The sequence below is a fragment of the Scyliorhinus torazame genome, chromosome 22 (assembly GCF_047496885.1).
Source record: "Scyliorhinus torazame isolate Kashiwa2021f chromosome 22, sScyTor2.1, whole genome shotgun sequence".
Taxonomy (NCBI): Eukaryota; Metazoa; Chordata; class Chondrichthyes; order Carcharhiniformes; family Scyliorhinidae; genus Scyliorhinus; species Scyliorhinus torazame.
Window position 1 is genome coordinate 19,297,770 of NC_092728.1, and position 12,570 is coordinate 19,310,339.

General features: G+C 56.0%; 1 protein-coding gene across 1 annotated transcript in view; it reads left to right on the forward strand.

Moving 5' to 3' along the window:
• Positions 1 to 12,570, forward strand: part of LOC140398944 (creatine transporter-like) — a 157,371-nt gene that overhangs the window by 131,384 nt on the left and 13,417 nt on the right. Inside the window, exons 6-9 of the mRNA XM_072487936.1 lie at positions 3,604 to 3,738; positions 6,323 to 6,426; positions 7,181 to 7,305; positions 10,695 to 10,807. Coding sequence (XP_072344037.1) covers positions 3,604 to 3,738; positions 6,323 to 6,426; positions 7,181 to 7,305; positions 10,695 to 10,807 — 477 coding nt within the window. The remainder of the gene's footprint in view (positions 1 to 3,603; positions 3,739 to 6,322; positions 6,427 to 7,180; positions 7,306 to 10,694; positions 10,808 to 12,570) is intronic.

The following is a 12,570-nucleotide window of genomic DNA, read 5'->3' on the forward strand; positions in this document are numbered from 1 at the left end:
CACTGTGCACAATCCCAATGGACCCAAACCCCTTCCCATTCACTCCCACTGTGCACAATCCCAATGGACCCAAACCCCTTCCCATTCACTCCCACTGTACACAATCCCAATGGACCCAAACCCCTTCCCGTTCACTCCCACTGTACACAATCCCAATGGACCCAAACCCCTTGCCGTTCACTCCCATTGAGCAGAATTCTACCTCTGTCCCAGTATAACACGGATACAGTACTGGTGGGGACGGGTCTGTCACTGTATAACACTGGGGTACAGTACTGGTGGGGACGGGTCTGTCACTGTATAACACTGGGGTACAGTACTGGTGGGAACGGGTCTATCACTGTATAACACTGGGGTACAGTACTGGTGGGGACGGGTCTGTCACTGTATAACACTGGGGTACAGTACTGGTGGGGACGGGTCTGTCACTGTATAACACTGGGGTGCAGTACTGGTGGGGACGGGTCTGTCACTGTATAACACTGGGGTACAGTACTGGTGGGGACGGGTCTGTCACTGTATAACACTGGGGTACAGTACTGGTGGGGACGGGTCTGTCACTGTATAACACTGGGGTACAGTACTGGTGGGGATGGGTCTGTCACTGTATAACACTGGGGTACAGTACTGGTGGGGATCAGTCTGTCACTATGACACTGGGGTGCAGTACTGGTGGGGGTGGGTCTGTCACTATAATTAATAAGCAATACCCTCTGACTGACTGTATGATGTAGCTTGCAGTAATTCCTCTTTGACTGACCCCTGGGTGTGTAGCTTGCAGCAATTACCCTCTGACTGACCCTGGAATGTGCTTTCAGCCATCTCAGTGTTGTCAGAACATGTCTTTGGCCTCAGGATGAGCTTGTCTGCAGCAGAACCTTCAAAGGAGATGGACAGGCTGAAATTCCCTCAGTACTGACAGGCCGGTGTGGAGAGGCGGGGCAGAGGGGTGATGGGTCACATCAAGGCTGAAAGTTCCAATGAGACACATAGGCCTTTCGGAGGCTGATATCCGGGAAGGGAACACCAGGCCGGGAATATAATTCCGGAGAGAGCTGGGGGTGGGAGGCAGGGGAGATGCCCCCAATTCCCAGAAACTTCTGGACCTCCTTGTTTTTTGGTGGACTGGTTGCCGTGGAAACCTGTGAGAGGCCTGGTCGGGTTCCCTGGAGCCTGAATGATCATCGACTTGAAGGCGTCGCGACCAGGCCAAGGAAACATCCTCCAGACTCTTGTCTCCAGGCGAAACGCCTGACGATTCACAATAGCTGATGCGTTCCTCCTAGGAGAAGATTAATTTTGAAAAAACACTCAATCGTCTCTCTCCATCTCTCTGGTGTCATCAATGTCACAACTTTAGCCGGGTTTCAGAGTGGGGGAGTGCGGGGGGAAGCCCGGGAATGGAGGGATTTTCTGATGCGGAGAGGTTGAGTAGGCCGGGGCCTGTACTCATTGGGAGTTTAGAAGAATGAGAGGCGACCTTATTGAGACAGAGAGGATTCTGGGTGGGATTGATGGGGTCCATGCTGAGAGGATGTTTCTTCTTGTGGGAGAGTCTAAGACCTTCCAACAGTGTGGCGCTCCCTCAGTACTGACCCTCCGACAGTGCGGTGCTCCCTTAGTACTGACCCTCCGACAGTGCGGTGCTCCCTCAGCACTGACCCTCCTAAAGTGCGGCGCTCTCTCAGTACTGACCCTCCGATACTGCGGTGCTCCCTCAGTACTGACCCTCTAACAGTGTCGCACTCCCTCACTACTGACCCTCTGACAGTGCGGTGCTCCCTCAGCACTGACCCTCCGACAGTGCGGCACTCCCTCAGCACTGACCCTCCGACAGTGCGGCGCTCCCTCAGCACTGACCATCCGACAGTGCGGCGCTCCCTCAGCACTGACCCTCCGACAGTGCGGCGCACACTCAGTACTGACCCTCCGACAGTGCGGTGCTCCCTCAGCACTGACCCTCCTAAAGTGCGGCGCTCTATCAGTACTGACCCTCCGATACTGCGGTGCTCCCTCAGTACTGACCCTCTAACAGTGTCGCACTCCCTCACTACTGACCCTCTGATAGTGCGGTGCTCCCTCAGCACTGACCCTCCGACAGTGCGGCACTCCCTCAGCACTGACCCTCCGACAGTGCGGCGCTCCCTCAGCACTGACCATCCGACAGTGCGGCGCTCCCTCAGCACTGACCCTCCGACAGTGCGGCGCTCCCTCAGTACCTACCCTCCAACAGTGCGGCTCTCCCTCAGCACTGAATCTCCGACACTGCGATGCTCCCTCAGCACTGACCCTCCGACAGTGCCGTGATCCCTCAGTGCTCACCCTCTGACAGTGCAGCGCTCCCTCAGTACTGACCCTCCGACAGTGCGGCGCTCCCTCAGCACTGACCCTCCGACAACGCAGTAGTCCCTCAGCACTGACCTTCCGACAGTGCGGCGCTCCCTCAGCACTGACCCTCCGACAGTGCAGCGCTCCCTCAGCACTGACCCTCCGACAGTGCGGCGCTCCCTCAGCACTGACCCTCCGACAGTGCGGCGCTCCCTCAGCACTGACCCTCCGACAGTGCGGGGCTCCCTCAGCACTGACCCTCCGACAGTGCGGTGCTCCCTCAGCACTGACCCTCCGACAGTGCGGCACGCCCTCAGCACTGACCCTCCGACAGTGCGGCACTCCCTCAGCACTGACCCTCCGACAGTGCGGCGCTCCCTCAGCACTGACCCTCTGACAGTGCGGGGCTCCCTCAGCACTGACCCTCCGACAGTGCGGGGCTCTCTCAGCACTGACCCTCCGACAGTGCGGCACGCCCTCAGCACTGACCCTCCGACAGTGCGGCGCTCCCTCAGAACTGACCCTCCGACAGTGCGGGGCTCCCTCAGCACTGACCCTCCGACAGTGTGGGGCTCCCTCAGCACTGACCCTCTGACAGTGTGGCACTCCCTCAGTACTGACCCTACAACAGTGCAGTGCTCACCCTGTGTAAGGGGGGGCGGTGTTTGGGTGGAGGTGGGGGTGTTGTGACTTGAACCTTTCTTTTAAAATTGTTTTATTGGGTCTGGTGGGGAATTTGTAAACAGTTATGCACATTGTTTGTCCTGTTTGTTTCCTGTATTATATAGAAATGTCCGACTTGTCCTGCCCTTAATTTCGCCTGTTTACATTCTACCGCCCTCTGGTTTGGTGTGTGTGGTCTCTCCCCCCCCCCCCCCCCCGGGAACTTAAACCTTGAACTCCGTGTAGACTCAGAGCTGGGCTTGTCTGAGAGGTAATTGACACGAAGGCAAGTTGGGTGGTATGCACTGGGGGTCATGTGGGACTGGAAGCCCTAATGTCATTGGCTGACAGATCCCGGGTCCTGGTTGGCCGTTGACCTCAAGCTCCGCCCTGAAGGCGGAGTATAAGAAGCCGGAGTCTTCTCCCGCAGGCCAGTTTACTATCGAGCTGCTGGGGAACAGACACGCTTAATAAAGCCTCATCGACTTCACTCTATTCGTCTCATGGAGTCTTTGTGCGCTACAGTGGGTGGTTGGGGCCGCGGGGCGAAGCCTTCTGCAGTCAAATAGCTGAAAGTGCGCTGTGTTTCTTTTTCCATCTCTCTCGTTGCAGGTTGTCTATTTTACAGCCACCTTCCCCTACATCATCCTGATCATTCTGTTTGTGCGTGGCGTCACACTACCGGGTGCTCTCGAAGGTATCATCTACTACTTACAACCGGATTGGTCGAAGCTGGGTGAAGCACAGGCAAGTAGATTGAGGGTGTGTGTGGGGGTGAGGCTCCTGGGCTACCCTCCAGAACGTTCTGGAAGGCTGCCTGGCAAATACCAGCCACTTTTCCCAGAAACGAGGTGGCCTGTGATGTCGATATCCGCCATGGTGCCCCGACGGTGGCCATTTTGAACACAGCATTAGACCAGGAAAATGGAAAGTTGGCCATGGATAGAATTTCAAATACTTTTGTTGTGTTACGCGAGAACTCTGGTTGGAGCACATCACTCCAATACCAGCACGTTGCTCCCTCAGCACTGACCCTCCAACAGTCCGTCGTTCCCTCAGCTCTGACCCTCTGACGGTGCACCGCTCCCTCGGTACTGACCTTCCGACAGTATGGTGCTCCCTCAGCTCTGACCCTCCGACAGTGCAGCGCTCCCTCAGCACTGACCCTCTGACAGCGCGGTGCTCCCTCAGCACTGACCCTCTGACAGTGCAGCGCTCCGTCAGCACTGACCCTCCGACAGTGCGGCGCTCCCTCAGCACTGACCCATCCGACAGTGCGGCGCTCCCTCAGCACTGACCTTCCGATAGTGCGTGCTCCCTTAGCACTGACCCTCCGACAGTGCGCCGCTCCCTCAGCACTGACCCATCCGACAGTGCGGCGCTCCCTCAGCACTGACCTTCCGATAGTGCGTGCTCCCTTAGCACTGACCCTCCGACAGTGCGCCGCTCCCTCAGCACTGACCCATCCGACAGTGCGGCGCTCCCTCAGCACTGACCCTCCGACAGTGCGCCGCTCCCTCAGCACTGACCCTCTGACAGTGCGGACCTCCCTCAGCACTGACCCTCCGACAGTGCGGCGCTCCCTCAGCACTGACCCTCCGACAGTGCGCCGCTCCCTCAGCACTGACCCATCCGACAGTGCGCCGCTCCCTCAGCACTGACCCATCCGACAGTGCGGCGCTCCCTCAGCACTGACCCTCCGACAGTGCGGCGCTCCCTCAGCACTGACCCTCCGACAGTGCGGCGCTCCCTCAGCACTGACCCTCCGACAGTGCGGCGCTCCCTCAGCACTGACCCTCCGACAGTGCGGTGCTCCCTCAGCACTGACCCCCCGACAGTGCGCCGCTCCCTCAGCACTGACCCATCCGACAGTGCGCCGCTCCCTCAGCACTGACCCATCCGACAGTGCGCCGCTCCCTCAGCACTGACCCATCCGACAGTGCGCCGCTCCCTCAGCACTGACCCATCCGACAGTGCGGTGCTCCCTCAGCACTGACCCATCCGACAGTGCGGTGCTCCCTCAGCACTGACCCATCCGACAGTGCGGTGCTCCCTCAGCACTGACCCATCCGACAGTGCGGTGCTCCCTCTGCACTGACCCTCCGACAGTGCGCCGCTCCCTCAGCACTGACCCATCCGACAGTGCGCCGCTCCCTCAGCACTGACCCATCCGACAGTGCGGTGCTCCCTCAGCACTGACCCATCCGACAGTGCGGTGCTCCCTCAGCACTGACCCATCCGACAGTGCGGTGCTCCCTCAGCACTGACCCATCCGACAGTGCGGTGCTCCCTCAGCACTGACCCATCCGACAGTGCGGTGCTCCCTCAGCACTGACCCTCCGATAGTGCGCCGCTCCCTCAGCACTGACCCATCCGACAGTGCGCCGCTCCCTCAGCACTGACCCTCCAACAGTGCGGCGCTCCCTCAGCACTGACCCATCCGACAGTGCGGCGCTCCCTCAGCACTGACCCTCCCACAGTGCGGCGCTCCCTCAGCACTGACCCTCCGACAGTGCGCCGCTCCCTCAGCACTGACCCATCCGACAGTGCGGCGCTCCCTCAGCACTGACCCTCTGACAGTGCGGCGCTCCCTCAGCACTGACCCTCTGACAGTGCGGTGCTCCCTCAGCACTGACCATCCGACAGTGCAGCGCTCCCTCAGCACTGACCCATCCGACAGTGCGGCGCTCCCTCATCACTGACCCTCCGACAGTGCGACGCTCCCTCAGCACTGACCCTCCGACAGTGCGCCGCTCCCTCAGCACTGACCCTCTGACAGTGCGGTGCTCCCTCAGCACTGACCCTCCGACAGTGCGCCGCTCCCTCAGCACTGACCCATCCGACAGTGCGCCGCTCCCTCAGCACTGACCCATCCGACAGTGCGCCGCTCCCTCAGCACTGACCCATCCGACAGTGCGCCGCTCCCTCTGCACCGATCCTCTTGATAGTCTAGCCCATCGTTCAGGGTGCACGCTAATTTAAGTAATTACCCCCTCATCACTATTAGGCCTCAGTGTCGATTAGGTCTGGAGGAGATGGTGTTGGGTGGGCAGCAGCAGGTGAGATAATTAGCCAGGTGTTCCCACCTCCCTGAATGCCACCCAGCGCTATCACACCGAGAGTTGCTGCATTGGTTTGGACGCCATATCGCTCTTCCCGCCACAGGCGAATAGCTAATCGTCAATTGGCACCCGTTGGCAGTGATGGGCACCCATTGTTTGCGGACAAAGGAGTGAAACGTAACTTAAGAACCTGGGGACGTGTGGAGTGTACAGCTCGGGAGCTGTTTGACCATGTTGGCCTCACACTACTTGTACTTTTCATCCTGCAGGTCTGGATCGACGCGGGCACACAGATTTTCTTCTCATACGCCATCGGCCTTGGGGCCCTGACGGCATTGGGCAGTTACAACCAGTTCAACAATGATTGTTACAAGTAAGATGTGAGGTCAGGGCTCGCGAGGGGTCTTTGGGGGGATGGGCTGGCGGCAGAGGATGAGCAACGAGGTGGGGTGGAGTGCGGTGGTGAGCAAGAGGTGAGGCGTGACAGGGCGCAGTTCCCACCCCAACGCCCTCTCCCACTGGAGTAACAGCCCTTCTGTTACTGGTGACCCCCAACACCCCATGTACCTGTCCTGGGAGTGTTTGATGGAGACAGTGTAGAGGGAGCTTTACTCTGTATCTAACCCCGTGCTGTACCTGTCCTGGGAGTGTTTGATGGGACAGTGTAGAGGGAGCTTTACTCTGTATCTAACCCCGCGCTGTACCTGTCCTGGGAGTGTTTGATGGAGACAGTGTAGAGGGAGCTTTACTCTGTATCTAACCCCGTGCTGTACCTGTCCTGGGAGTGTTTGATGGGACAGTGTAGAGGGAGCTTTACTCTGTATCTAACCCCGTGTTTACCTGTCCTGGGAGTGTTTGATGGGGACAGTGCAGAGGGAGCTTTACTCTGTATCTAACCCCGTGCTGTACCTGTCCTGGGAGAGTTTGATGGGGACAGTGCAGAGGGAGCTTTACTCTGTATCTAACCCCGTGCTGTACCTGTCCTGGGAGTGTTTGATGGGACAGTGTAGAGGGAGCTTTACTCTGTATCTAACCCCGTGCTGTAGCTGTCCTGGGAGTGTTTGATGGAGACAGTGTATAGGGAGGTTTACTCTGTGTCTAACCCCGTGCTGTTCCTTCTCTCTCAGGGATGCCTTTATACTGGCCTTGGTGAACAGTGGAACCAGTTTCTTTGCCGGGTTCGTTGTCTTCTCCATCTTGGGGTTCATGGCGCAGGAACGAGGAGTGGACATCTCTGAGGTGGCAGAGTCAGGTAAGCGGGCGGAATGCCTTGGCAGCCATTTGCATGATCGCACCCCTATGTTTCCCCCTCTCCTTGTGCTCTGAGGGGCTGAATGGCCTCCTCCTGTCCCTGTGTAACAGGCTTGAAAGGGGCTGAATGGGCTTCCTCCTGTTCTTCTGTAACAGGCTCGAGAGGGGCTGAACGGCCTCCTCCTGTTCCGGTGTAACAGGCTCAAGAGGGGCTGAATGGGCCTCCTCCTGTTCCTGTGTAACAGGCTCGAGAGGGGCTGAATGGGCCTCCTCCTGTTCCTCTGTAACAGGCTCGAGAGGGGCTGAATGGGCCTCCTCCTGTTCCTGTGTAACAGGCTCGAGAGGGGCTGAATGGGCCTCCTCCTGTTCCTGTGTAACAGGCTCGAGAGGGGCTGAATGGGCCTCTTCCTGTTCCTCTGTAACAGGCTCGAGAGGGGCTGAATGGGCCTCCTCCTGATCTCGGTGTGCGTGGGACAATTTGAAAGTTGGTGGATGACATGAAATTTGAGAGTATTTTAAACTGTGAGAAGGACAGTGTGGAACTTGAAAAGGACAGAGACAGTGGTGGACTGGGCAGATTGTTGGCAGATCAAGGTCAATGCGGAGAAGGAAGGAGATGTATTTTGGTAAGAAGAACAATGGAGAGAGTGAGCAAGAGGTTTACAAGAAAGGATCCAGGGATGAGAAACCTCAGTGATGAGGACAGATTGGAGAGGTTGGGACTGTTCTCCTCGGAGAGAAGACGGCCGAGAGAAGATTGGACCGAGATGTTCAAGATCATGAGGGGAGGCTGGACAGAGTCCAACTCATACCTCCCAGTATCCTGGGACCAACCTTCAACTACTCCCACTGTTAGGCGACGCAGTGGCGAGGTGGGGGCCTCGGTTTGGTCCCCGATTCGGGAGAACCATTGGTTCGTCCCAGGAAGGATGGATGGGGGGTTTCGGAACTGGCATCGGGCAGGGATTAGAAGAATGGGGGATCTGTTCATCGATGGGACGTTTGCGAGCCTAGAGTCGTTGGAGGAGAAGTTTGGGCTACCCCAGGGGAGCGCTTTCAGGTACACGCAAGTGAGGGCATTTGTGAGGCGGCAGGTGAGGGAATTCCCGCTGCTTCCGGCACGTGGGATTCAGGACAGGGTGATTTCGGGGTATGGGTTGGAGAAGGCAAGGTTTCGGCAATTTATCAGGAGCTGCAGGAAGAGGAGGAGGCCTCGGTGGAGGAGTTAAAGGGCAAGTGGGAGGAGGAGCTTGGGGAGGAGATTGAGCATAGAACAATAGAACATTACAGCGCAGTACAGGCCCTTCAGCCCTCGATGTTGCGCCGGCCTGTGAAACCACTCTAAAGCCCATCTACACTATTCCCTTCGCGTCCATATGCCTATCCAATGACCATTTGAATGCCCTTAGTGTTGGCGAGTCCACTACTGTTGCAGGCAGGGCATTCCACGCCCTTACTACTCTCTGAGTAAAGCACCTACCTCTGACATCTGTCCTATATCTATCTCCCCTCAATTTAAAGCTATGTCCCCTCGTGCTAGACATCACCATCTGAGGAAAAAGGCTCTCACTGTCCACCCTATCCAATCCTCTGATCATCTTGTACATGAGATAGATGAGGGTCTGTGGGCTGATGCCCTGAGTAGGGTTAATTCTTCCTCCTCTTGCATCAGGCTTAGCCTAATACAGTTCAAAGTTACACAGAGCGCATATGACAGGGCCGAGGTTGAGTAGGTTCTTTGGAGTGGAGGACAGATGTGGGAGGTGCTCGGGGAGCCCGGCAAATCACGTTCATATGTTCTGTTCGTGCCCGGCACTAGATGGGTTTTGGAGGGGTTTTGCGAGGACTATGTCCAAGGTGGTGAACGCCTGGGTCAAGCCAAGCTGGGGATTAGCACTATTTGGGGTATCGGACGAGCCGGGAGTGCAGGAGGCGAAAGAGGCCGGTATTCTGGCCTTTGCGTCCCTGGTAGCCCGGCGGAGGATTTTGCTACTATGGAAGGATGCAAAGCCCCCGAGTGTGGAAGCCTGGATAAACGACATGGCAGGGTTCATCAAGCTGGAGAGGATAAAGTTTGCCTTGCGAGGGTCTGTGCAGGGGTTCCTCAGGCGGTTGCAACCGTTCCTAGACTATCTCGCGGAGCGTTAGGAGGAGGCCAGCAGCAGCAGCCCAGGGGCGGGGGGGGAGAGGTAGGGGGGGGGGTTCTCTTGGGGTGGCGTTTGGGTGAAGGTGTTTTTTTTTCCTATTTGTGTTTTTTACTGTTATATGGGGGGTTACTGTATATGGGGGAAATCCAATGTATAATTTCTACTTGTGTTCTTGATGCTTTCTTTTTGTTGGGGGGGGGGGGGGGGGGTTTGTTGAAAATTTGTTGAAAAACTTGATATATATATTTTTTTTAAACAAAAAACTACTCCCACTGTTTTTAAAGCAAAGCGGATTGTGTGGGTGACACATTCCAGTGCAATGCCGTGTTGCCCTGGACAAAACGGCACCCTGAGATTTTAAAATGGCCGCCACATTTTACTTGTGGACACAACAGACACTGTCCTTGGAACCAGAGCAATCAAATGAACATAAGGAGGGGCTCCCAATAAACGTTTTAATTTGTTCACAAAAACGTCGATGCTGGTCGGGAATTTAAGAACCAACCGTTTTCTGACAGGGTGTAGATCGCACCAGAGGCCTACATTGAGGTCTAAATTATTTTTAGCCCCCTTCCATTTTAAAATCTAGACTGAAAACGCGATCGGCCCACCCGCGTGGTTGTCATGCCGCGCGCACATCGCTCGTTCAGACGCCATTTATCTGAGAAGGATAGGTTTTTCCCATTGCCCGCGTTCTTTCGGGCCTCGCTCACCCTTGGCAAGACTTTAGGTGAACAACAATTACTCGCCGAGGTAGTGGCTTCGCGCTTAGTGGTCTCTTTTTGGGTCCACTTTGTCAGTACGTCTTGCCTGCGTTCAAAACGCCTTCGGTCGTAAGTGCTTCTCTCCCGTTTAGGAAATTCTTTCTTAAACTAGACAGCAATTTTTTCCATGACCACGCTTTCCCTTAATCATCCCGGGTCAAACGCTATTCTGGCAGTCCCTGCACCAGCTATCAGTGTAACTCCATATGTCACCGCACCATACCCACAGTTTGTATGTCGTGCATTGGACGCATGCCAAAGCAAGAAATATAAAGTTGCCGTTGTGTTTTTTTTGGGGGGGGGAGGGCTGGTTGTGCCTGCTTGGCGTTTGGGGTTTGTTCCGGAGATGTCCTAGCCCCGCCCCCACCCACCTTTCCCCCCCACCTTCACGTGTGATCCTGTGTGACTCTGAGTTCCCCAAATTACCCGCTATGTACCCACTGTTCTCATGCATTAACACTTGCTATGGTCTCTCCCAGGACCCGGTTTGGCCTTCATTGCCTACCCCAAGGCTGTGACCTTGATGCCCTTCCCCCAAGTTTGGGCTGCTCTCTTCTTCATCATGCTCCTGCTCCTGGGGCTGGGGAGTCAGGTAAGACCGTCGGCGGGGGTGGGTAAGATGGGGGTAGATGGGGCGGGGGTGGTGAACATGAGATGGGGAGTGGGGTGGGAGGGGTTGGAGCGGCAAGGATCGTAAGCCGGAAGGGAGGGTTCGTAACCTGGGAAGGCAATCGTCGTAACCTAAAACGTTTGGGTCGTGACCCAAAGGGGGGGGGGGGGACGACGACAAAATTTGTCCCTTTTTCTGCCCCTAGTTATTGCAATGTTGCGGGTCTTTAAGCATGTAATTGTTGCAATTGTAAAGATGGCTATACTTCTGCAGAATGTGATTTCTGTTAAAGGCTTTATGTGACTGATCTTAAGATGTCTGCCACCAAAGGCAGACTCACTGCAGAGTTACAGGACTATGGCGAGAGAGTTCGTCAGGCAGTGCAGGATGGCATTCCCAAAACCCAAACATCCCATTCCCAGAGTGCTGCTAGGGCAGCACATCTGGATCAGCCAGGTAGAAAACAAAGATTCTATTTGTTCCTATGTCTGGATGTGCGGGTCTTCAGATTTCTGTACCTTCTGCCTGATGGAAGGGTCTGGAAGAAGGCAATGCCTGGGTGGGAGGGGTCTCTGATAATGCTGTCTGCCTTCCTGAGGCTGCGGGAGGTGTAGACAGAATCAATGTGGGGGTGACAAGCTTGTGCGATGCGTTGGGCTGAGTACACCACACTCTGCAGTGCCTTGCGATCTTGGGCCGAGCAGTTGCCATGCCAGCAACCCGCCATGGGTCACCCCCCAGGATGATCCTCTGAGAGAATTCTGCTTTGCACATGGGTCTGCTTGTGATCCCGGCCACTGAGTTGCTCCTCTCTGCTTTGCTTAACAAAGTATCTGCGTCACCTGTCACGAGGCTAGTTTGCATCTCCTAAGTTCTCTCTGCAGCTGTTGTTTTTATTTAATTCTTGTAGCAGCGTCAATATGACTTGAGGTAATGTCAATTGAAGGCTTTATTAAGCAGAACTTTATCCCCAGCAGCGTGGTTACAGAATGCAGCTGCTGAGGGAAATGGAGGGAAAAACTGGGTTCTTATACCGGCATTTCTGGGTGGAGTCCAGTAGGTGGCAGATCCTATCAGGATCTGGCATCCCTCCACCAATAGCCTGTCGACATGTGGTCTACCGTATTACCCCTAATACATACCACCACAATTCTTTACTTCACATTTCGTTCTGACTCCTTGACAGGGGAAAAATCTGACCATGAGAACTCATGCCCGCATGGCCATCAGTGGTAGTGTGTGTCTGCGGCACGGTGGCACAGTGGTTAGCACTGCTGCCTCACAGCTTCAGGGTCCCGGGTTCAATTCCAGGCTCGGGTCACTATCTGTGCGGAGACTGCACGTTCGTAGAATCATTGCATCATAGAATTTACAGTGCAGAAGGAGGCCATTCGGCCCATCGGGTCTGCGCCGGCCCTAGGAAAGAGCACCATACTCAAGCTCACGCCACCACCCTATCCCTGTAACCCAGTAACCCCTTTTTGGACACGAAGGGCAATTTAGCATGGCCAATCCACCTAACCCGCACGTCTTTGGACTGTGGGAGGAAACCGGAGCTCCCGGAGGAAACCCACGCACACACTGGGAGGATGTGCAGACTCCGCACAGTGACCCAAGCCGGGAATCGAACCTGGGACCCTGGAGCTGCGCTGCCCGCTGTGCTACCGTGCCGCCCATGTATAAGAGCAGAGAAGTTGTGACGGAGCTGTATAAAATGCTGCTGAGGCCCCAGCTGGGGTACTGTG